At 48.4% G+C, this 23,505-nt stretch overlaps 1 protein-coding gene across 1 annotated transcript; it reads left to right on the top strand.

Annotated features, from left to right (window-relative positions):
* The first annotated feature begins 2,743 nt into the window (after positions 1 to 2,743).
* On the top strand, positions 2,744 to 23,331 carry LOC108934359 (alpha-actinin-3). Its single transcript, XM_018752032.2, has 21 exons — positions 2,744 to 3,111; positions 13,454 to 13,568; positions 14,461 to 14,580; positions 14,880 to 14,966; positions 15,558 to 15,645; positions 16,680 to 16,758; positions 17,684 to 17,765; positions 18,198 to 18,283; positions 18,395 to 18,487; positions 18,588 to 18,818; positions 18,929 to 19,076; positions 19,307 to 19,457; positions 19,556 to 19,664; positions 19,824 to 19,964; positions 20,067 to 20,249; positions 20,338 to 20,472; positions 20,645 to 20,824; positions 21,143 to 21,289; positions 21,483 to 21,548; positions 21,710 to 21,868; positions 22,015 to 23,331. Exons 1-21 carry the CDS (start codon positions 2,977 to 2,979, stop codon positions 22,171 to 22,173), a joined length of 2,694 nt encoding a protein of 897 aa, XP_018607548.1. The 5' UTR covers positions 2,744 to 2,976; the 3' UTR covers positions 22,174 to 23,331.
* Positions 23,332 to 23,505: the final 174 nt, after the last annotated feature.

The raw sequence follows: 23,505 nt of genomic DNA, 5'->3' as shown, positions 1-23,505 counted from the left end.
CAGAGAGCAGGCTGCGGCCAAGCCCACTGCACCACTGTGCCCCCCCACCTCCCTGAACTGAATAGCAGACTCATATTGCAAGAACGAAGGACTGGAACGCGGTCAAGGAAAAGACAGAAAAATAAGGGCACGAGAAGAAAACTGCACAGAACTGATCCAGATCTGAACCCATGTCCAAATGTACAGCCCAGCATTGAGCCCAAAATGAATGGGCTGCTGGACTATCTTCGTACGGCTCATTATTGTTTGACCCTTGACCTTTTAAATCGCCAATGCCAAACGCTTATGGAGCAGACCCTGAATCTACTCTCTGCACAGACATTATTATTTAGAGAAGCAACGGACTGCGGCATTTCATCCCAGGTCACTGAAGTTGCTGACCTGGGCCAGATACACAGCAAACCAGCCAAGTGTGTCATTGCAGGTCCATGTCTGGAGTTCCTCTTGGGCAGCGGCCAGGTTTGCCCGTCAGGTGGGTTCTCCCGACCGTCTGAAACTACTACCTGGGGGGGGGTCCACCTCGGTATCAAACAACTTTGTTGGGTGCACAGCGTGAAGGGCATCAACGCTCAGATTGCGCCTTCGCATCGGGTTCTGCAGGCTTTTCGAGTTCAGGAGGTCCGTAAAGCGAAGGGCTGAGCTCGTCCTACCTTGGTGGGCGGAGCACATTTCATGTATGGAAGAGTGAGCCATTGTAAGTCGTGTATCTAGCAGCGTAAGTCACCACGGTGAATAAGGTGTGTGGGCTGACGACACCACATCGAGTTCGTTGGAAGTCGCTTTGGAGAAATGGTCTTCTAAGTAAATAAAAATGTAAATGTAAATTTGAGCAGGTCGTCTCATCTGATTTCTGGAAGAGTGCAAGTGTAACCGTTCATTACCATAATCAAACATCCACTTGCTGCTGCTCTCAGATGCCTATTTAAACCCCCGGTTCTCAGTGAGAAGAGGCTGACTGATCGAGAGAGAGCAACAAAATACCAGCGTTCCGAAATTCGCAGATCACGGGCGAAAATAAACACGTTGCGCGCGCTGCCACTTGCGGGAGAAAGTTTTGGCTCTTTTTTCTTGTGTTACGTTCAGTGATGCTTATTGTTTTATGCAGGAGTTGTGATTATCGATCATTTTATTGGACTCATGGTTTACTGAATTATTCTTAATTTTTACTTTTTTAAAAGATCCACAGCTGACAGCGTCTGTTGCCTGTTTGACTCTCTTCTGTCCTTTTACCAGAACACGTTGCAGTCTTATGTTCTCACAAATGAACCCTGGATTTGGGCACAGCAAACCTGGGCCCAAGCGTCATCCTGGAAGAAGTGTCACGACCTGTAATGTAACTTCTCGGCAGGTTTCCTGCAGATGCGTACAGCAGCTAGTCTGATGTGCACTTTTTAGAAATTAGAACCTTTTGGGATTCGCTTTTGAAACTTGTAAAAAAAAAAAATTCTATGAGGTTTTTTTTACGTAGGGGGTGCCGTGGCGCAGTGGGTTGGGCCGCAGTCCTACTCTCCGGTGGGTCTGGGGTTCGAGTCCCGCTTGGGGTGCCTTGCGATGGACTGGCGTCCCGTCCTGGGTGTGTCCCCTCCCCCTCTGGCCTTACGCCCTGTGTTGCCGGGTTCGGCTCCGGTTCCCCGTGACCCCCTATGGGACAAGCGGTTCTGAAAATGTGTGTGTGTGTGTGTGTGTGTGTGTGTGTGTGTGTGTGTGTGTGTGTTTTTTTTACGTCTTTGCGGGTTTACATTTCGTGCAAAAAATGTTGTTCAAAAATCCTTTACAACCTCCAAACACTTTTGAACATTGTGTTTCCTGCCATCAATATATTGTAACTCCATTAACAACCCAATAAATCATACCTGTTTCTTTACAAATGTCCACAAATAGTAGTGAAAGGTATTGCTGTCAGAAAAGTATCATTTCTCCAGAAATGTGCTCAATGAATGGAGTAAACGTAACTCACGAGTACCCACCTGCTCAGTGTGGCCTCTCGACTTTATCTTAATAATTTCAGCGTTATTTCTTGATGTGAACATGACTTGTAGCTTAATAAATGAGACTCAAAATGCTGCACTGGTGAAGTGTCGAACCCAGACCTTACTTCAGTGCTGGATGTGAATACGGAGCGATTCCAGCAGGGGGCACTAGCTAATAACTCACTCTAGTCCATTTACCCTGTTTTACACGTAGCTGGCACTTCTCTCCAAAGTGACTTACAGTGTTAAGGTACTTAGCTATTTACCTGGTTATACGGCTGGATAACTTTACCGGGGTAATTTAGTGTAAGTACCTTGGTGACAAGTACAAAGGCTGGAGGAGGGATTCAAACTTGCAACTTCTGGATCCGAAGACAGCAGCTGTAGGCAGTGCCAGCTGACCGACACGCACGCAACAATCGTTAGGACAAGAAACATTCCTGCGGTCGGACGAACCCCGTTCCTCACGGACCCGCACCTCCGGCCAGCATCTCGGAGCCGCGCGCAAGCGCTCCCCCGTTCACATCCCTCGCAGGCCCGTCTGCGGTTGCACAATTATTTTACTTCTCCCAGCAACCCCTGCTCACAACAACTACTGCCAATGAGTGTGTTCCCACTGCAGTATTAATACACTCGTTCCAGGCGTCTTCAGAATGTCAGGACCGCCCAGCTCTCCTTTTTTTAGGTGGAACCCGACACCCCGAGCGGCGTGTCAGGCTCAGATGCTTTTTTTGGTGGGGGGTGTCGTCACGTGTCGCCCCGAGAGCAGGAAAAGTGGCCCGGCTGGGCGGCACTTGGGCCGGTGGAAGCAGCGTCGCCCGTGTGGAAGCGAGCGGAGCCGGGGCTTCATTGTCACTGTCGAGCGCCTGGAGCGACCGTGCGGAGGGGCTCAGCCTTCACCACTCTGCCGTTCTATGTCCTACTGACACGCACCGTCAGTCACCTTTGCAGAATTTATTCACTTTCGTCGTCGAGGGGATATTAGAGTCCCGAAGGAGGCAAGACCATGACGGCCGTCGAGAGTCAAGTGCAGTACACGACCACGTACGTGACGACCACCACGGAGGAGTACATGACCCAGGAGGATGACTGGGACCGCGACCTGCTGCTGGACCCTGCCTGGGAGAAGCAGCAGAGGAAGGTACGCAGTCACAGTAACAGCACGGTAACAGCACGGTGACAGCACGGTAACGGGGTAACGCAGCTGCTCGGTTGGACCCCTGTAAAGAGCCGCACTCATAACCGTTTGGGCAGGGGGGTTCTATCAAACTAAAGGCAAGTTCCCAAAGTGGCTCTACCTTCCTGCATGAGCTTTATAACTAACCCCGTCTGTGATTTACCTGTTTTTTGCTGCTTATTTATTGGTTTGGTTGGCTGTGACCTCACCTGCCCACTGCGTCATGTAGTTGAAACAAAACTGATGGACCAGGAAGCAACGGGGAGGAGGTTTGTTCGTGGCCCGAGGGTAAAACTCGCGCAGCGTGTGAACCTGGTCTGTTGGGTCCATGAAGAAGCGTCCCGGGTCGGAATGAACGAGGACCGGCGGTGATGGAGCCCTGGTGAGCGCCGGTCTCCAGTTTGCTGCGGCTGACAGGCGGGTTCTCGTCCCCGACCGCGGTCCTTCGGGGAACCGACAGCAGTGAGGAGCCGCGACAGATGGCGGCTGTGTGTGTTGTGTGCGTGTGAGGGAGAGAGAATGAGAGCCAGTGCGTGGCGGGTTTCAAACCTCCCAAGACGTCTGTCCTAAAAATACTCCCGTGCTTCTCGAAAGTCCATCTCTTGCAGCTCGGCTCACCCATCAGTCACGGTGGCCCTCGCACCTGCTTTGCTCCACACCTCATTGTGCGTGTGCCGTACGTGTGAACCTATTATGCCTCTTACACGCATTGCAACCCTGTTTGCCCATGTTTTCACCCTGTGCGCTCTTCACGAGCACATCGACAGTAGCTGAAGGAGATGATGTCATTCAGTAAGTATAGACGCTTCCCCATTTGTGGTGAACGGAGTATCAAGTCATTCTGCACCTGTCCTCTGGACGTCCTTAGGAAACCCACTGAGATCAGTGGTCGGAGCTGCGGCGCTGGAGCAGTTGTCGCACTGTAGCCTATGACCTAATGTTTTTAAAGACATTGATCCCGATGATTTGCTGAAAGCACCACATTTAGTAAGTGGGGACGTACGGATCATAACGGCACGGTACACGAGCGCAGACGATAGCGTTTCCGAGAAGATTACAGAGCACCGGCGGGTTTTTTTTTATCAACGGCGCACAGGACAGTGTATTAATCCAAAAAAAACAGTAAACGCTCGACTGTATCCTTCCTGGATGTACAGTACACCTTGAAATTTGTCACGGCTGCTCAAACTTGTTAAAGTGGCGCTGAGCACATTGTCATCGAGAGGCAGCATTTCTTTTGCAATGACAGGCCAACTGACACTGGATACTGGCTGAACTTTGAATTGAAATGTAGCCCGAGGTCCAGTTGAACATAATGAGACCCATTCAGAAGAGCTTAAGGCTAAACGGTGAGCAGGACCAGGACAGGAGCCGTGACTCCTCGGTCGGCTGTCATTCCCTCCCACCCCTTGGCCTCAGTGACACCTGTGGTGAGCTGGTCACCTACTGGGCCACAGGTGACACCTGGCTAACAGTTCTCTCCACTAACTGTGTTACCTCATACGGTGGAGGGCACAGTGGGCACATCTCAGACGGTTGTGTTTGTCGTCACTCCCCCAAACTGGCGCAGGTGTCTTGCTTCAAGGGGTAGGCAAAATAATGAAGTAACAACATAGATTTATATCAGTGTGGATTACTCTGTTCTAGAGTATTCTGCACTCTATTATTCTGTTATTATCACAGTGTAGTAGAGTCACATTCCAGCTGTTTTCATTGGACTAGCAAACTGTTGGCGATCAAGGAAAGAGTCACTTTTCATCAGCACATTTCCTGTCAAATTTTGGTTCTGCTTCTTTGAAACCATTTCTTTTGCTGGGGTGCATTTTATTAAGACAGTCTTGAAACAAAGTAATTGCCATTTTACCAGATGTTACCAGTGTACTGTACTCTCATTACGTACCAAAGTATTTCGATCAAATTCAAGCCCTCTTTCAGAATTTTTCCTCTTCTTGTATATCTTGTTCATGTTTTTAAATTGCTGCAGTCACCAGTTCAGAAATACAGTAATTAGAGGGGTTTTGATTTGCACTGATTTTTACATTTTTTTTAAAACCCTAACCCATATTGGCAAATGAATGCTGTTCGGACTCAAGTCACAGGGGAAATACGTTGTGCTTTTTCAAACAATTCACCAGACAGCTTTAACGTTTCATTTCCATTGTGCAATACTCCTGTACTGCTGGCTGAAGTGTTGGGGTCCTGCCCTTTACCGCCCTCATCCAATATTCATTTGTTCAGCTGGGTCCGTCAAGCGGTGTCACTGCGGTGATCACTCATGTTTACGTTATACCTTAATTCTTTGCACAACTGTGGAATCATCTACATTGTCGGTCTCAATTTTCAGTCGATCTGTTGTTAAAAATGTTCTCTTACAAATTAATTCATTTTAATTAAGCACCTGTTTTATTTCTACCTATATCTATTGTTCTATTTATATTCATATAAACAGTTACATATATGTGCTCACGCATCACTGTATATTTTTTCACATTGAAATAGTTCTTTTGTTCTTTCTTGAAGTGTGTTAATTTTAGCAGTATGGGTTTTTAATCATCTCTCCAAAACTAAGATGCACAGTTCCAGTGTACATGTACAGTGTACTATGTAACATGTTGTCCATGGGGGGTCTAATGGCAGGACGACACGTCTGGTGAGCTACACCTGAAAGATGGATGTTAGTATCAGTCTATGAGCAACATATGTAACCTTTGTGATTTTGATTTTCTTTTTTTAATCGCCTTCCTCCGGACCGTATTACGTTTGCGCCATGAGTTCCTCTGGACTTGTTATGCGTAATAGCGATTGGCGCTCGGCCTTCGAGTGTCGTTGGTGATCCGAGCGTTCATCCCGGGGGGGTGGGGGCGGCGGTGCGGGTGGGGGGGTTCCGTTCCGTTTCGTTCATTAAGTCCCATCAGCTGTCTCTTCTGACCTTCAGTGGTCGCTAATTAAACGGAAAGTGTAACTTCAGCCAGAAGTGTGAGTTTGGGAGAAAGTGCAGTGGCCATGAGTACAGTGTGTGTTCTCATACGTCCTCGGTCACGCGCCACCGAGATACACTTAATCAGCCACTTAATTTTTGCACTTCACGAGGAAAACCTCCCTGTGTTCTCCATCAGGCTACTTCATCCTCCATGCAGTTATTTAAACGTGAAAACAATGAACTTCTGCAGAAATGCGGAGAGACGGAACCCTAAAGGCACACACCCAAAAGTGCCATTATTACAATTCAGAAACTGCTTTTCCAAACATGTAGTGATGAACCAACGAAATGCAGACGCGGCCTTTCAGCTGAAGAGAATCCCTTCCTCCCTTGTCAACGACACAAATTGTCATCCCAAATAAGCGAGCGAAGTGTGAATTATGGTAAAGAAAACTGACGAGTAATTTGTTACTTTTCTGCGTTAAAATTTTTTTTTCTGTGAATTAATGGCAGCAGAGGGTTCGATACAGATCAGTGTTTGTTTATAGTGTGCGGCGCAGCGTAACTGTGGCCCCGACACGACTTCTGGGTGTAAGATGACTGAAGGATGAATTGCTACTATAAGTGCTTTATTTTTTGTGGTAGGACAGTGTGCAGCCATAAGGGTAATTTATTTTTAAACTAGGAGTGTCAACTATTGGACAAGAGCAGCACTCCACCGAAAAGACTCAAGTTGACACCTCGATGCCGTCGTTTCGCACCCTTGTCCTTCAGGGCAACATCATCTGTTCTGTCCTTCAGGAAACAAAGTATCTGCAGGGGGGATTCCGCCGTTTTGCAAATTATTAACATTAACTATTAGTTTGCTGGGGGTGCGGTGGCGCAGTGGGTTGGACCGCAGTCCTGCTCTCTGGTGGGTCTGGGGTTCAAATCCCACTTGGGGTGCCTTGCGGCGGACTGGCGTCCCGTCCTGGGTGTGTCCCCTTCCCCCTCCGGCCTTACGCCCTGTGTTGCCGGGAAGGCTCCGGTTCCCCGTGACCCTGTAAGGGACAAGCGGTTCTGAAAATGTGTGTGTGTGTGTGTATTAGTTTGCTTTAGACTGGAATTTAGCATCTTCCGGAGATGCTAAATTCCAGTCTAACGACAAGGGCCGCGGAAGCCTACGTGACTTGATATTAGTTTGCTTATTTTTTATACACGTCGGTTTAAACATATCGACCCATTAAGTGATTTATGTTACTGTATCTGATGGATTTTTAAAGAACAACCTTGAAAAGATTGTTTTGTGACAAATAAGTACAGGAACATTTGTAACTGATGATCACCCATCACACGTCACATAAATGTGTGACATATTTCTGCAGATCGTCTGCATGTGCTGTAACATAAGGGAGGAACAGAATTTTGCCTTTTTGTTGCATTTTGTCGATATCCTCGTACCGCTGCATCATTCCACCGTGTGCAAAGCGCCGCCCTTCACTTTTCATTCATCGCACGGTGTCGTATCTGCGGGACGCACTCGGCTTGTGTTGGGCATCTCCCAGCAAAATGCTACTTGTCAGGCATAAAGTGAGACTAAAAAGGTGTGTAAGGGCGCAGAGCGCAGGTGCGCTGTGCGAGGGGAAGACACAGCGTAGAGGAGAGAGGGGCAGCGAGGGGGACAAGCCCGATCAAGTGGCAGTTGCTATTCCAGAAGCCGTGTCCATGTAGGGCAGAGTCTATAAACTGCACTGTGAGAGCAGCGAGAGGTGAGAGGCCGTAGGGGGGATGGAAGTTGCGGGCGCCTGTCAAGATGGGAGGTCACGCAGGTATTTGAGGACCTTAACTTGGATATGATTAGGTAAGGGGGAACCGGTAGCGTCAGTCCTGGGAGAGCGCGGCGGCGGCAGCGGCGGCGATCACATTGTAACACGTGTGCAAGAGATTTCTGCAGTGCTCCCAATCTGGTCCTTCCGCCACGTACTGGTTGCGTGGTTTCTCCTGCCTTTGGGAGACGTGACTCGGGGGGTTGGTGAGGATGATGAGGATAAAGTCAGCAGCGAATGACACCCTGACCTCATCCAAAAACCCGTCTTCGCGAGTAGGAAACATCCCCGATCCAAGAGCAAAGGGGCGATCGCTCGTGTCCAGCGTCACGGGGCCACCTGTGCTCCCTGCCGAACGTGTACCGAAAGTACCGAAAGAAACACGGGTGTCGTTCAGAGCTCATCGGATGTCCACTGGATACTGGGGGACGCATCCTGCGGCGGCACGGCTGTCAATGTGACACGGTGTCACGGGCCCGGATCCTCCCCAGCAGGGAGTACAGGGAAGGAGGGCTCTTCTTCTGGACGCCTGAAATCGAACCCCGGGCTCTCAAAATACACCAGTTGGGCCGTCATAAATCCTCCCTTCCTTCCTCAATGGCTTTTTCTCCCCAAACTCGCTGCTGCGCCACGGCGGTGCCAATCGTTGCATGTTTGTTTTTTTTTGTCCTTTAAATTTACTGCGCTTTGCCCAGAATTTGAATTTCTTACACAAAGAATTTGTTCTCAAAAACAAAAACGTGCCAAACTCGGTTTCAGGTTTATGACACTGACTTCAACAGCCTGGAATTGCAGGTCTGGTATCTTCATATCAGTATGAATGTTTCCACATGGAAAGCAACACTTTGCACCGGCACTAGGGACCGATGACATAACTACGGCATCGGATTCATGTTTCCTGTTGGCTGGGTGCCGTCGAACCCTCGAGAAACACGCCCTCTGCCGTTTGTCCCTGAGAGCAAGAGCTACGCGAACAAACAACGTCACAGCAATGTCGAAATTGTGCTTTTTTTTTTCTTTCCTCATTTACAATGTTATGTCTTCAGTTGTTTTACCTCTTTGTCATGCCGTTACCGCTCATGGTGGTAAAGAGAAGAATTCCTTCCTTCGTTCGGCGAAGTCTGAAGCGGCCGAGAGTCACTGAAATCCTACAGCCGAAAATCACACCCGCGCAGCTCCAGGCGTCACGGCGACGCTCACCTGCGAAAGCACACGCTCCCTTCTGCTCGTGTCGGGTTCCACTTGTGCTTCAGCGCGCCGGGGGGCGTAGGTGTCATTAGCCCCCCAGCGAGGAGCTGAGAGAGGGAGAGCGGCCGCCGTGCCAGGGCTGTGTCCGTCTCTCGACAGCCTCTTACAGGAATAGGCTCCTCTCCATCCTGTAAAAAGAGGGTGGGAGTGCGGGCGCCGTCCCAGAGGGAGGGACCCTTTCGAACGTCCACTCCACACAAACGACTTCGCCAACTCTAGGGCCCCGGTGCGTGACGATGGAAGCGAAGTTTAGCCGCTCCCTTCTATCATTTATTTCATTTATTTCCAAATTCCCGGAAACGTCTCTTCCTGCGCAAGAAGCTGTTCCTTAAATTCTGAAACAGTTGGTTTTTACACAACGCAACCATCTGTGAACTGATCCGTCACCCGACACGAGCAGAAGGGAGCGTGTGCTTTCGCAGGTGAGCGTCGCCGTGACGCCTGGAGCTGCGCGGGTGTGATTTTCGGCTGTAGGATTTCAGTGACTCTCGGCCGCTTCAGACTTCGCCGAACGAAGGAAGGAATTCTTCTCTTTACCACCATGAGCGGTAACGGCATGACAAAGAGGTAAAACAACTGAAGACATAACATTGTAAATGAGGAAAGAAAAAAAAAGTGCGAGTCCGACCGACGTCTGTGACAAAGCACATTTAAAAAACACACACACACACACACACACACACACATTTTCAGAACCGCTTGTCCCATACGGGGTCACGGGGAACCGGAGCCTAACCCGGCAACTCAGGGCGTAAGGCCGGAGGGGGAGGGGACACACCCAGGACGGGACGCCAGTCCGTCGCAAGGCACCCCAAGCGGGACTCGAACCCCAGACCCACTAGAGAGCAGGACCTGGTCCAACCCACTGCGCTACCGCACCCCCCACATTTAAAACAGTATTTAACATTTAAAACACAGTATGAAGCAATAAAAAATAATACATCTTAAATTCTAGATTTTTCACTACGAGAACCTGTGTGATGCAGTGCATTGTGGGAAAACGCCTTTATGGTCTTGTGTCCCATCCCTTTTGGTGCTGATGTTCTACCCAGTCTTTCTGCACGGTGACACCAAACTCAGCTGTGGGTCCGGCGCCGTAAGGGCAAATTCCACAGGGTTAGGACACGTCGCCACGCCGGACCCCTTGTCTCTGCGGGCGCTGATCTAACCCCCCACGGACATGTGAAAAAACCCTCGGAATCACTTATCCTTCACCAGCAAATGCCCAAAAAAGCAGAACCGGCTAGATTGGTTCTGCTTTGCAATATTCTTACATTCGAACGGAGCCGATTACCCTCTGGGTCTCCTGTTGTCCAGCCTGTCCGCTACTTTACACACTTGTCAGCAGAGGGTCATCTCCATTCTCAGTGGTTTGAAATCACAGCATAGACAAAAACAACCAAAATGCGCAGTGCTGAACGTTGTACTGAGTACTGAATATTGTACATCGTATGATTCGTGGAGGGAACCCGACCATTGCTGCGTCTACTGTCATTCCAAATAGGTTCTTCTGCAGAATCCAATATTTCCCACAAGGCAGCGGGCGACGCTGATAGCGAAGCAGCCGGAACAGCTGACGGTGCCCGTCTGCAGTGCGCTCAGATGCAGAGAGACTCCCAAAATGAGAGCTTTATATTCTGCGACGGCGGTCCTGCAGGTCACAGAGCAGCGGCCCGAGGATGAGAGCGAAGCCACTTTCCGTTTTCGTCCCGGTTTTCGCCCTCGATCCAAACAGCGGTGCTGCTGCCTAGAGGCACATCGAGATGAAGAAGAAAATGTAATTTCTCAGTTTTACAACTTTGACATCTGGTTGTTGCTCACGTTAAACTGAGCCCAGCGTCATGATAAATCTTCACAGGAGACACTACAGATACGGTTTATTCGTACACGGTTTGAGGGGGTACGGTGGTGCAGGGGGTTTGGTCGGGTCCTGCTCTCCGGTGGGTCTGGGGCTCGAGTCCCGCTTGGGGTGCCTTGCGACGGACTGGCGGCCCGTCTTGGGTGTGTCCCCTCCCCTTCCAGCCTTACGTCCTGTGTTGCCGGGTTAGGCTCCGGTTAGGACAAGTGGTTTCAGACGGTGGGTGGGTGTGTGTGTGTGTGTGTGTACACATGGTTTGTATTTGTTCACTTATTTTGGAAACACATAGTTCTGCACTGATAAAACAAGCAGAACCGTGTGTGTGAGGGCACCACACACGACTCACAGTGTGTCATTAATGCAGCTGTTTGTGTCAGCACATGGGGGGGGGGCTGATGGGGGGAATGTTGCCTTGTCACGGTGCGAAGGGTACGAGCCACGCATTCCCGTTCCCTTAACCATTATTACGAGCTAACAGGTGGGGCCCACGGCCCAAACCCCTGGGCGGAGAGCCCGTTAATACAACAGGGATGCTTGTGAAAGGCGATAATCCCCGTAGAGTTGTGGGTGAGAGGAACGTCGGTCCGAGGCCGCAGATCCCGCCCTCACGCCTCACACCTGCAGCAGATCCGGGAATTCGCCCAGGAACATGGACCCGCCAAGAGCGCGTGGCATCGTGGAGGCTGCGTAGATGATCGAGAGGGTGGCCAGAGTGGTTGAAGGTGTGTTTCAGTCAAGTGCAGGCCCCCGTATTCATTAGCGTGCAACAGAACCTCCAACATGATGGACGGAGGCAATGCAAGAACTTTTCAATGCTCTGTGGGACAGCAGGAAGAGCATGACCTCATGAACGATGTTCACCACAACAGCACAAGAGAAAGCCATAAAGCCTGAGCTGATAACACACACACACACACACACACACACACACACACACACACACACACAGTGACTGTGTGCAATGACCTCACGCTGCCAGAAGGAAGGTGTTCCGGTGTTCTCTTCGAAGGACCCCGGTCCAGGACTGGCACCTAACAGCATCCCTGGTGTCCTGGTTCCGCAGCACCTTACTGTCGCTGCACTTAAAAGAGGGTAACTGATAAAGTCCAGTGTGAGACAACGTGGGCGAGGACAATTTCGTTCAACATAGATGGTTTATTATTCTTCCATTTTAATCGCTTATTTACTTGTTGCTGTCTCCTGTCCCATTTTGGCAGTGTGTGTTATTGTTACCATGGTAACCGTTTTTATACAGAGTTTAAAGACTTCATGGATGGAATTTGCTCCAATATGTATCAGTTCAAGACTTCAAACTGGGATTTAATGTTCTAATTTTCACAAAAGGGAACAGTAGTTGCACACAACCAGTACTGTGTTACTTTACTCTGTACTATATTAATATACTCTAATAAAGTTTTATACGCTTAGCTGTGTGTGCTCTCCTTTTTAAAACTTGACTTTCAGGTCGTAAAGTTGTGGCGTGAGAATTCATGACATCATTTTCTTTTTTGCTGGCATTACCACGGTCTGTATTACTTTACTGTATTAGTACTCTGTATTACACTGCCTGCTGCGTAACATAAAGACGCTGCGAAAAAGGGACTCAGGCAACAGAATCTGTGCTCTCGTGAACAGCGGCCACAGTAAAGGTGAAGCAGGTGTGGCCCGGCGCTGAGCAGGTGACCTGTGGTAGACCCCATCCGCCCCCCCAGCCCCCAGCCCCCAGCCCCTGGCCGTCAGCCCTCCCTCTGGGCCTGTGAGCGTCTGCCTCAGGAATCCTGCCCGCTCAGCTGTTCGCTGGTGTCCCATCGCTCCCCGATTTAGACTCCTTTACTGCTCCCACCTTTGCCAGCCCCCCCACCCCCATGCCCCAGGCTTGTGCCTTTGCTCTGTATTGGGACCCTGTCTAAATTTGGTCATGTGAGACGGGTGGGGTGGGGGGTTGATTTGAAGGGGGGGGGGACACCTGCTGCTGCAGAGTCTCTCCTTCCAGTCTTACATCAAATTACATTGGGCCGGAGCATTCCTCAGCCCGCTCTCTCGCTCGCTCGCTCGCTCGCTCACTCGCCCCAAGCACCACCGGCCTCATTGCCTGTCCGCCTGCCCGCCTGCCCCCTTCACCTCCCCTCCCCGCCCGCACTGGCATTTACACACCCCTAAACTATCATACTTGAACCTCAGTCCCGGGCTTGAGCGATATTCACTACGTTGGTCTTCCAAGTGTTGCCTGTTCCTTCCTTGTATTCATTCTCTTCTCCACTTGCTTCTTTGAGCTTAGCGAATCTGAGCTCTTATGTCCTTCTGAGTGACCCTGTTAGCGCTTCGCATACTGTTCTCCTCATCATGGCTTTTCTAACACCGTGCTTTCGGTTCGTGACGAGTGACCATATCGCTGGTGCTCTCCAACAACTGCTGACTCTCGAAGGCGTTTAAAGACGTCACCGTGTAAAGTCTTTGTCCCCATTTCCTCGGCAGACCTTCACCGCCTGGTGTAACTCTCACCTGCGGAAGGCCGGCACGCAGATCGAGAACATCGAGGAGGACTTCAGAAACGGCCTCAAGCTCATGCTTCTTCTGGAGGTTATCTCAGGTGAGAGACCCCCTGCCGAGGATGGGCCCCCCCCCCCAGGACGTCACGTGGACACAAACACAGTGAACCACGTAAAGCACCAACACTGTACTCTACTCACAATATAAAAGGATGTGTTTACTGACACTGGATGGACAGAAGGTACGATTACATCTCTGTGCTCATTTACATGTCTGTGATGAGAGAAGATCAGCTTTTAGAGTTCAGGTAGATTTTCCTTGTTTTGTTCATTTAAGACACTGAGATGCCATAAGTGAAATAGAGGTACCGCGGTAACTTTGTATTCGTCTGTATTTTAATATAATGCTACTCCGTCCCCCTTCCCCGTGACAGCGTGAGCTGCATCGCGCACATACACACTTCCTCTGAGCTGCTTTTCCTAGGGCTGCGCTGGACACGTCCTCTTTCACAAGGACTATATGTCAGTATGGTGACACGGCGCAGAAGTGCCCTTAGTCGGTTTGTTCAACGTGTGTCAGTATCAGCACACGCACAACCGCGTCTCGGAAAGCTTCGCGTTACCCGTCACCTCGCTCAAATCTTGCAGCGTGCTTCCAAGAGGCAGTTTACAGTTCGACATTGTTGCAGACTCGGACGGACACGCGTGGAGCCGATGTCAAACTCACGAGCGGTGAATTCAATTTATTTGTGCTCATGCCGACAACCTGAAGGATGAACAACCTCTCATGCGGTCTGAATAGTGGAAGAATCTCGTGATCTTGGTCGAAATCTGAAATTGCCTCCAGGCAAAATAAAAATAACGGCAGGATGGACTGTCAGAGCGGGGAAGTCCATTTTACCATAGATTTCGAAAAAAGAAAAAGGTACTGAGGCCGCCGTGTTCTGCTGTGCCAACTCGCTGTGACCACGTGAACCCGCTGTGCGATGACAGGTGAGAGGCTCCCCAAGCCCGACAAAGGCAAGATGCGCTTCCACAAGATCGCCAACGTGAACAAGGCCCTGGACTTCATCGCCAGCAAGGGGGTCAAGCTGGTGTCCATCGGCGCTGAGGGTGATTCTCCGTCCTTCGCAGTGTGTCGCATGAGTCCCTGTCTCTGCTTTGGTCTCGGGTTTGATTCTGTGCTTCTCGGATCCGCCCGTCTGAGAATTGCGTCCTCACGTCCCTTAGTCGCCCTTTTGTTCCTGTCCGCAAAGCCCGTTACGTCTCGCAAGCCTGCTTGGCCGTTTGTCCTTCCGCTGCTGCGTCTGTGCGATTCTCTCAGGTGTGTGTTGTTCTCGGTCCCTCTCGGTGCTGCTTCTATGTGAGACGCTTCAGCCGTCCTCACCGACTTGTTGCGAATCCTGCTGCAGAAATCGTGGACGGCAATGTGAAGATGACACTGGGGATGATCTGGACAATCATTCTGCGTTTCGCCATCCAGGACATCTCTGTTGAGGGTGAGGCACTGCATAAGCGCTCTCTCTCGCTCGCTCTCTCTCTCTCTCTCTCTCTCTCTCTCTCTCTCTCTCTCTCTCTCTCTCTCTCTCTCTCTCTCTCTCTCTCACACACACACACACACACACACACACACACCTCAGATTCCTTGTTTGCCTTGTTCCTCTCAGTCACTGTACACATGTTTATTCTGAAGGTTATTTCCTAGGGCAATTTCCACAATAAAAATGAAATGAATCATTCCTTTCTGAACCCCTTTCTGATGCTGCTTTCCTCTGTTCAAATAGATATGATGTTGAAGCAATATACTGTGTATTTTTTGCCTTCAGTGCCAATGTTTCAACCTTTAGCTAAGATAAATTATACAACAGCACCGAGCGTTCCGCTTTTGAATTCTTTAGCGTCAGCACCTTTATTCTTGAGAATTATTGAAATGCTGTGTTCAAATCCCGTCGGAGATTTTCATGACCAAGTGCGGTTCATTTCACAAGACTAACGGGTAGTTATTAGGTCATTTATGCAGTAGTGAATTTTTCATCTCCTTCATTATTTAGCCTTTCCTGCCCCCTCACCATAATCAATGCCCTTCGTAGAAACGTCCGCCAAGGAAGGGTTGCTCCTGTGGTGCCAAAGGAAGACCGCTCCTTACAGGAACGTGAACGTTCAGAACTTCCACATTAGGTGAGTGTTCAACCCCCCCTGCTGGACACGCACCCTGCAGCTCTGCTGAGGGAAAAAAAACGCATCTAAAATACACGGGCTTCTCAACTGACGGACACAGCTGGGACCGGAAGTCTGCCTTTAACTCAGATTGAAAAATCTACAGAAAGTAATAATCTGGACACAAGAGGAAGCACTAAAACCAATAAATAATCCATGCATCCATTATCAATAACCTCCAATCAATCCAATACAAGGTCATTGCAGTTTCAACCCTATCCCACAAGTATTGGGCACGAGGCTGCGTTCACCCGGAATGGCTGTCAGTGGAACGCATTTTTGAATTGGGTTTGAACTACATTGGAATTAGTGAAAATAAGAAATTCCATCTTCACAAGCTCCTGTACAATCCCCATTACTTGCCAATTCGATCCAACACGATGTGAAGTGTTTGTCAGCTTCTGAGCGCTCTCAGCTTTCTTTGCAATTCCTTAGACAATCAATAAAATGTTATTAGGCAACGTCTTGAATGTGGCTATGACAAATGATACTCTTTTGTAAAACTTCTCAATGCAACGTTAACCAGCACTCAAGCACCAGATACGAGTTGTAAACACTGCGGAAGTGAGTTGGATTGAGGCTCTCCAACATTCCCATCCTACTTGAGTGTCTTTTCCTGCCAGTTAATGGTTGGACAGCGAAATGCAGGTTGCGTTTGCTCTGCAGCCGACAGAAATGTTATCAAACAGAATGGTAAAAAATGTGTAAAAACAAGGGAAAGTATCCACAACGATGTGGACTTTGATGGACTTTTTTCCAAACTTTATTTGGATATCTTTTGACTTATCCCTGTAAATAAAAACTGCCTCCGCTGTTGCTGTCGATGTCATTTCTCGTAACCTTAGTTACATTTTCATGTGTTTATTTTCTCCTCCTTTCCTTTGCTTAGTTCTCTCTCCCTATTTTCCCCGGTCTCCCTTATTCTTCATCTCTTTCTCTCCCTTTTTATGCTTCCCTCTCTTGCCCTGTCCTGCTTCCTCTGCTACTCTCTTCAGCTGGAAGGATGGACTGGCCCTGTGTGCCCTCATCCACAGACACAGACCCGACCTCATCGACTACTCCAAACTGCGAAAGGTGCTCTCGCCCAGCCCAGCCCCGTCTACCCGTTATCACTTGTGCTCACTTGTCAGTTGTTGGGTCCTCCATGGACTCGGCTGCTTAACCAGCATCTCAGATCTTTTGTACGTAGCGACACCATATCGATTACGTGACCTGTGCGTTCCTCGCCGTTTTCTCCCCCTGGTTCTGATTCCTTCCCTTCTTGAACAGTTAATGTCTGTAAAGGGAAAGCATTTAGAAAAGCTCTTTAATAAGCCCCTGTAGAGGATGAGAGCTGGTTACCCAGCCATGAGTCAGAGCACCGAAATCCATGGTGACTAAAATGGAAACATGTTTGTTCTTAAAAAGTCTGTTATGCCTTCATGCAGCATCCTGTGTGGTACACAGTGCAGGCACATAACAGCTCATACGGGCTCTTCGGGAGCTCACGTTTCAATTTTGCTTGAAATTTAAGAATTTAAACATGTCAAGAATTTAAAACCCATTTACGTCAGTTGTTGCACTTCAAACACGTTTATATTGTCTCCAAAAAAAACATCTTACTTTATCCAGTAATATCAAAGTTTAACCAATAATCACAAGATGTATCATAAAGGCACGACTACAATATTACTTACAATTAATTACACTAGTCTGGCTTCCTGCTGGAGGCGTCCGCCTTGAGGCAATCCGCTGTCTGCTGTTTTGAGGACGAACTTTCCCATTTAAATACTTCCCATTTATAAATGCAGGAGGGGAGGTGGACGTTTTTGCAGACACAAAGGCCGGTTCAGATACAAGACTTTCTCTTTGATTCAGCACGTCAGTCTGTAGAGAGCTGGATGCCGAGAGCCCCTTTTCTACTGGGACCAAAGGCATTCATCTCTTACAGCCTTTTGGTGTCAGCAGCATCCCGTACCCATCACACAGCCTGGTGTAAATTGTGTTTTTACTCTTGTAGGATGACCCCATTGGCAACCTCAACACTGCTTTTGAAGTTGCTGAAAAGTTCCTTGATATCCCCAAGATGTTGGATGCTGAAGGTGAAGAGGCAGAACACACTCCTCACTGCGTGTTACTCTTAAAAGAACATACTAGAATAAGATCAACATGTGGACGGTGTGGAGCATGTTGACTTTCACACATCACAGTCCTTGACCATGATATTTACAGTATGTAATCTAAATTATTAAATTTCATGATCACATCTTTTTAGTCAAGCTCTGCTCCTAGACCCAGTGTCTGTGTAGGGAGCGCAGGAGGAGGACTATATGAACGGGACATGATCCTACATGTTGTCCTTGCAGGTTACAAGGTTCAGCAGCACAAAGCATGGTTTTATGGCTAAAGATGGTTATAAAGAGCCTTTTCCCCTAGTTTTCACACTCCGCATTTGTTTGTTCCTTTAGGACACAATAGTAAAATGTGACTTTGAATGTTGCTGTTGTTTTTACGTCCTCCATGTTTTTTCCCAGACATTGTTAACACACCAAAGCCCGATGAGAAGGCCATCATGACCTACGTGTCCTGCTTCTACCATGCCTTTGCTGGAGCAGAGCAAGTGAGATGACAATATTTGCCCCTTTCTTACATCTATAAATGTATGCCTTTACTGGTGTTTGTCCTTCATGGAAATCTCTTTGCTAAACGCTCTTCTCCTCCTCTCTCTCAGGCTGAGACGGCAGCTAACAGGATCTGCAAAGTGCTGGCCGTGAACCAAGAGAATGAGAGGCTGATGGAGGAGTATGAGAAACTGGCCAGCGAGGTAAGCTTCCCCCTTAGTGCACACCATTACTGCTGTCTTGTCATCTTCTTCTGCTTGTGCCTCCCATACTCATCCTCCTTCACCCAACTCATCCCCACAGCTGCTGGAGTGGATCCGCCGCACCATCCCCTGGCTGGAAAACCGCGTGGCGGAGCAGACCATGCGTGCCATGCAGCAGAAGCTGGAGGACTTCAGGGACTACCGCCGTGTCCACAAGCCCCCACGTGTGCAGGAGAAATGTCAACTGGAGATCAACTTCAACACCCTGCAGACCAAGCTAAGGCTCAGCAACAGGCCTGCTTTCATGCCCTCAGAGGGCAAGATGGTCTCGGTAGGTCCTTGGTTTCTCCACAGTTTTCTCCATTTTGCCTTTCCAAACACATCAAATAACAAACTCTCAAATGTAGACTTTTCATCATCCCCCTGACCAATTTTCCTTAGGATATTGCCAATGCCTGGAAAGGTTTGGAGCAAGTTGAAAAGGGCTACGAGGAATGGCTGTTGACAGAGATTCGCCGCCTGGAGAGGCTGGATCACCTAGCTGAGAAGTTCAAGCAGAAGTGTAACCTGCACGAGGCCTGGACTGCAGGTATACTGCAAGGAAACGTGTGGTGGAGACTTTTGAGATAGAGGCATTGGAATGGGCGACCATCTAGACCATCTAAGCGTGCAGTACAATTGAAGAGTTGAGTGACAAGCCATAGAGATAAGATGAATATTGAGAATATTCATAGAATAGAAGTGTGAATGAGGAACTTCCCTCAAACCAGATCAGACTGAGTGGGTTCCAAGAGATAATTCCGTTATTCTGGTCTACAGGGAAAGAGGACCTGCTGACACAGAAGGACTATGAGTCAGCCTCCCTTATGGAGATTCGTGCCCTTATGAGGAAACATGAAGCTTTTGAAAGTGACCTGGCTGCCCATCAAGACAGAGTGGAACAGATTGCTGCCATTGCCCAGGAACTGAAGTAAGGGAGAAACAGAATCAGGAGGAAATGGTAAATAAAGAAATGTTAAGCGATTTACTGCAGAGTTTGATTTGCATTGCTTTATCCCTGGTGGCCAGTGAGCTGGATTACCACGATGCTGCCACTATCAACGCTCGCTGCCAGGGCATCTGTGACCAGTGGGACAACCTTGGCACTTTGACCCAGAAAAGGAGAGATGCACTGGAGGTATAACCAGAAGTCGATGGGAGGAAAGGATAGACGGATCCAATTCCTATGCTTAGACCGAAACACTTTCTTGTTAAAAACGTTTCCAAAATCGATGTTAAATATTAGAGTTATTAGGGTGGAGGATTTCAGGACATACTTGGTTGATTCTGTTTCCAGCGTGTGGAGAAGCTGTGGGAGACCATTGACCAGCTGTACCTAGAGTTTGCCAAGAGAGCAGCGCCTTTCAACAACTGGATGGATGGAGCCACTGAGGATCTGCAAGACATGTTCATTGTGCACAGCATTGAGGAGATCCAGGTACAGTATGCAGAGCTTCAAATAGAATCAACAAGCTGGTAAAATGCTGCAGGACAAGTTTTATGTTTGCAATGTGTCTCTCCCTGCCTGACCTCCACTCAGAGCTTGATCACAGCTCATGACCAGTTCAAAGCAACTCTACCTGAAGCTGACAAAGAACGCATGGCTACCATGGGGATTCAGAATGAGATCCTGAAGATCGCTCAGACATATGGCATCAAGCTGTCTGGCATCAACCCATATACCAACCTCTCCCCTCAAGACATTACCAACAAGTGGGAGACCGTGAGTAGAACCCAGCCTTAGATTGTCGGTTGATATCAAGTTCTGAATCATGTGACATATGCACTCTGTCCTTGTCCATCCCATGCAGGTGAAGCACCTTGTTCCCCTCAGAGACCAAATGTTGCAGGAAGAGCTGGCGAGACAGCAGGCCAATGAAAGACTTAGGCGTCAGTTTGCAGCTCAGGCTAACATCATAGGACCCTGGATTCAAACCAAGATGGAGGTACTGCCAATCAAGTGTCTGGCACATTTGGCATGTTTTTCAATGCAAGAGCATCCATCATTGTATGCTGGTTTTCTAGGTATGGCAAATCAGTGTATTTATCAAAGGCCAGTTCAGTTGTCATCATTGGGTTAAATATTTACTTCTCACCCTTTCCCTATTTTGTTCACAGGAAATTGGACATGTCTCAGTGGATATTTCAGGGTCTCTGGAGGAACAGATGAACAACCTGAAGCAGTACGAGCAAAATATCATCAACTACAAGTCCAATATTGACAAGCTGGAGGGAGACCACCAGCTCATCCAGGAAGCCCTGATCTTCGACAACAAGCACACCAACTACACCATGGAGGTAAAAATATACACATCTAATACCCCCAAAGGATTACAGTATACTTCACAACTTCAACCTTTTTCATTCTCTCTACTGGGCTTCATCTTACCTCAGTAAATTCCATAATTACCATATGTAATTATCAACCTTACTTGATCTGGTCCATGGAGATGCAAACCAATATCTACAAGAATATTAGAGTTAATATACGTCATGAGTTCCATTTTGAACCACTAAACCACAAGGAGCTCTTAGCTGCATGTTTTTTAGTTCAATCTCTAACAATATCTCAGTAGCCATTGGATCATTTTCCTCCCCCTGCCTCTCCGCTTCCAGCACATCCGTGTGGGCTGGGAACAGCTTCTTACCACCATCGCCCGCACCATCAATGAGGTTGAGAACCAGATCCTGACCAGAGATGCCAAGGGAATCAGTCAGGAGCAGCTGAATGAATTTAGGGCCTCCTTCAACCACTTTGACAGGGTGAGCATGGGATGGAAGGCGTTCAAAGGGGAAAAAAACAAAAATGGGGTGGAGGAGCAAGAACAGCATTCAGAATATTTGTAGGACAGTTTGACTGAAAAAGTTACGACCCTAAATATGAAGTCGAACCGTTTTTAAGTAATGAAACTAAGCATCTGCTAAGCTTCTAAAGAAAAAATCTTGCTTCTTGCAGAAGAGGAATGGCATGATGGACCCTGACGACTTCCGTGCCTGTCTGATCTCAATGGGCTACGATCTTGTGAGTGCAGAGTTCGCTTGTTACCTGTATCTTAAATCTGCCATGGGGAGTTCCATGTAAAGTCAAAGTCAGAGGAGGTTGAGTTCATTGGACCTATCACCTAGTTGATGTGTACTCACAACTTCTTCACGTCTGGCCTTTCTCTGCTTGGTCACTATCAGGGTGAGGTGGAGTTTGCTCGCATCATGACGCTTGTGGATCCCAACAACACAGGCGTCGTCACCTTCCAGGCTTTTATTGATTTCATGACCCGCGAGACTGCCGAGACCGATACCGCTGAACAAGTCATGGCCTCCTTCAAGATCCTTGCCTCTGACAAGGTAATGATTTCCTGTCCTAATGCGCTCTCTTTCCCAGAGTATAACGTTACCTTGGGTCTGCATCCTGGGGCTTTACATCCCAGTAGTGGCCCAGTTCTACTCGTTGCTGAAAGAACAAGGCACCCTGACTTTGTCCCTCTCACCAGCCATACATCACAGTGGACGAGCTGCGCAGAGAGCTTCCCCCAGAGCAGGCCGAGTACTGCATTACCCGCATGACCAAGTACATCGGAACCGACATCCCTCCCGGTGCCCTGGACTACATCTCATTCTCCAGCGCCCTTTACGGAGAGAGCGACTTGTAAACAGTCCCCGCTCTCCACAAGCTCCCTTATCTTCACCCCCTCTTACCCACCACTCCCTGTTCCCCAGAACCCTGCATCTCCCAGCCCTGAAACCTGCCCCAGGGGAGTGGGAGGCTTTGCTCAAGCAGCACCTCTTCAGGTGGTTGTATTGTCTGTTTAGCCTTTGAATGTGAGGATACAGCTCAGCAGTTTTACTAGCATTAACAACATGACATTGATTTCTCACACATTGACCTGGCTGTCCAACGTGACATCTCTCCAGCCTGCCAACACTGGACAACTGGGTCTCTTTCTGGCTACAACAGACTCTGCAACCACACGGAGGCAAATCTCTTGTTTTGACAGGGATTTAATGAGCAAAGTCACCCCCTGTGCCTGTGCTCAAGTGCTTTGAGTAAAATAGCTCCTCTTGAAAACCAAGTTATTCTTACAGATTTCTGCTGTGATTATTGTAGAAGCACTGTCCATATGAGCATTCATCTCCCACAGTTACACCATATTATCGTGTAGTAAAGGTCCTCTGTGCCTCTTGGCCCAATGGTTTAGATCCAGTTTACAACCAGATCCTCCTCCTAAGGGAATCCCAAAAAAAAAAATTTACCTGTATAAACTCATTGTAAACCATTACCACTTTCCCCGGTTTTGCTGGAATCCCAGTGTGCATGTGTATTATGTATTGCTTGAGGGCAGCGATAAGAACGGAATTCTTATGTTACACAAGAAATGATGACACATCGAAAGGAAAAGGCTGAATTCAATGTACTATATGGATATGAACCATATACTCTATAGTGTCGCCATGAACAAAGTGTAGCCTGGACGTCCCCATGTGAAGAAGTGATCCAGTATTTCATTGAAAAAGGGACAGGATGTCTTTGACAGAAAAAAACATCTGGGCCTTTACTCCCTGGTGGCCTACAGGCTTCCTGAAGTTACACTGCCAACTTCCTGCTGTCCCTTCATGTGTTGTGTTATAGAAAATAGTAGAAAGGAGGAAATCACATCAGGTATATTGATGTGCAAGTCAGGATGAAACAAATTAGGTATGTGAAAATCTCCTGGATGCAATTAACATGGTTCCATCAGCTAGAAGCCTGTTGATGTAAAATTCGGAGTGGAGAATCGCACAATAAAGTCAGAGCATTTGGGCAATGTGAAGATGCTTAGCAGTTAATGTCGGAGAAGTTATTAGTTTGTATTCCCTAAAATAAGGTCTGAAGATCACGTGTGTTGTTAGGGTATGGAAAGGTTGTTAATGAGTCTCACACTCTCACACACACCCCCCCCATTCCCTAACCCTGCCTCTCTGATGTGATGCACTTGCTTCCAGTG

This window comes from Scleropages formosus, chromosome 4, assembly GCF_900964775.1.
Source record: "Scleropages formosus chromosome 4, fSclFor1.1, whole genome shotgun sequence".
In the NCBI taxonomy this organism is placed as follows: Eukaryota; Metazoa; Chordata; class Actinopteri; order Osteoglossiformes; family Osteoglossidae; genus Scleropages; species Scleropages formosus.
The sequence above is the reverse complement of the archived record's forward strand: the minus strand, read 5'-3'. Positions and strand labels throughout refer to the sequence as shown.

What these genes read in the sequence shown, in the direction of transcription:
- LOC108934359 (XM_018752032.2), top strand. Translation starts at nt 2,977, where the DNA reads ATGACGGCCGTCGAGAGTCAAGTGCAGTACACGACCACGTACGTGACG. An exon ending in ACTACTCCAAACTGCGAAAG is followed by an intron (nt 16,759 to 17,683) that starts GTGCTCTCGCCC and finishes TTACTCTTGTAG; the next exon opens with GATGACCCCATTGGCAACCT. An exon ending in CAAGATGTTGGATGCTGAAG is followed by an intron (nt 17,766 to 18,197) that starts GTGAAGAGGCAG and finishes GTTTTTTCCCAG; the next exon opens with ACATTGTTAACACACCAAAG.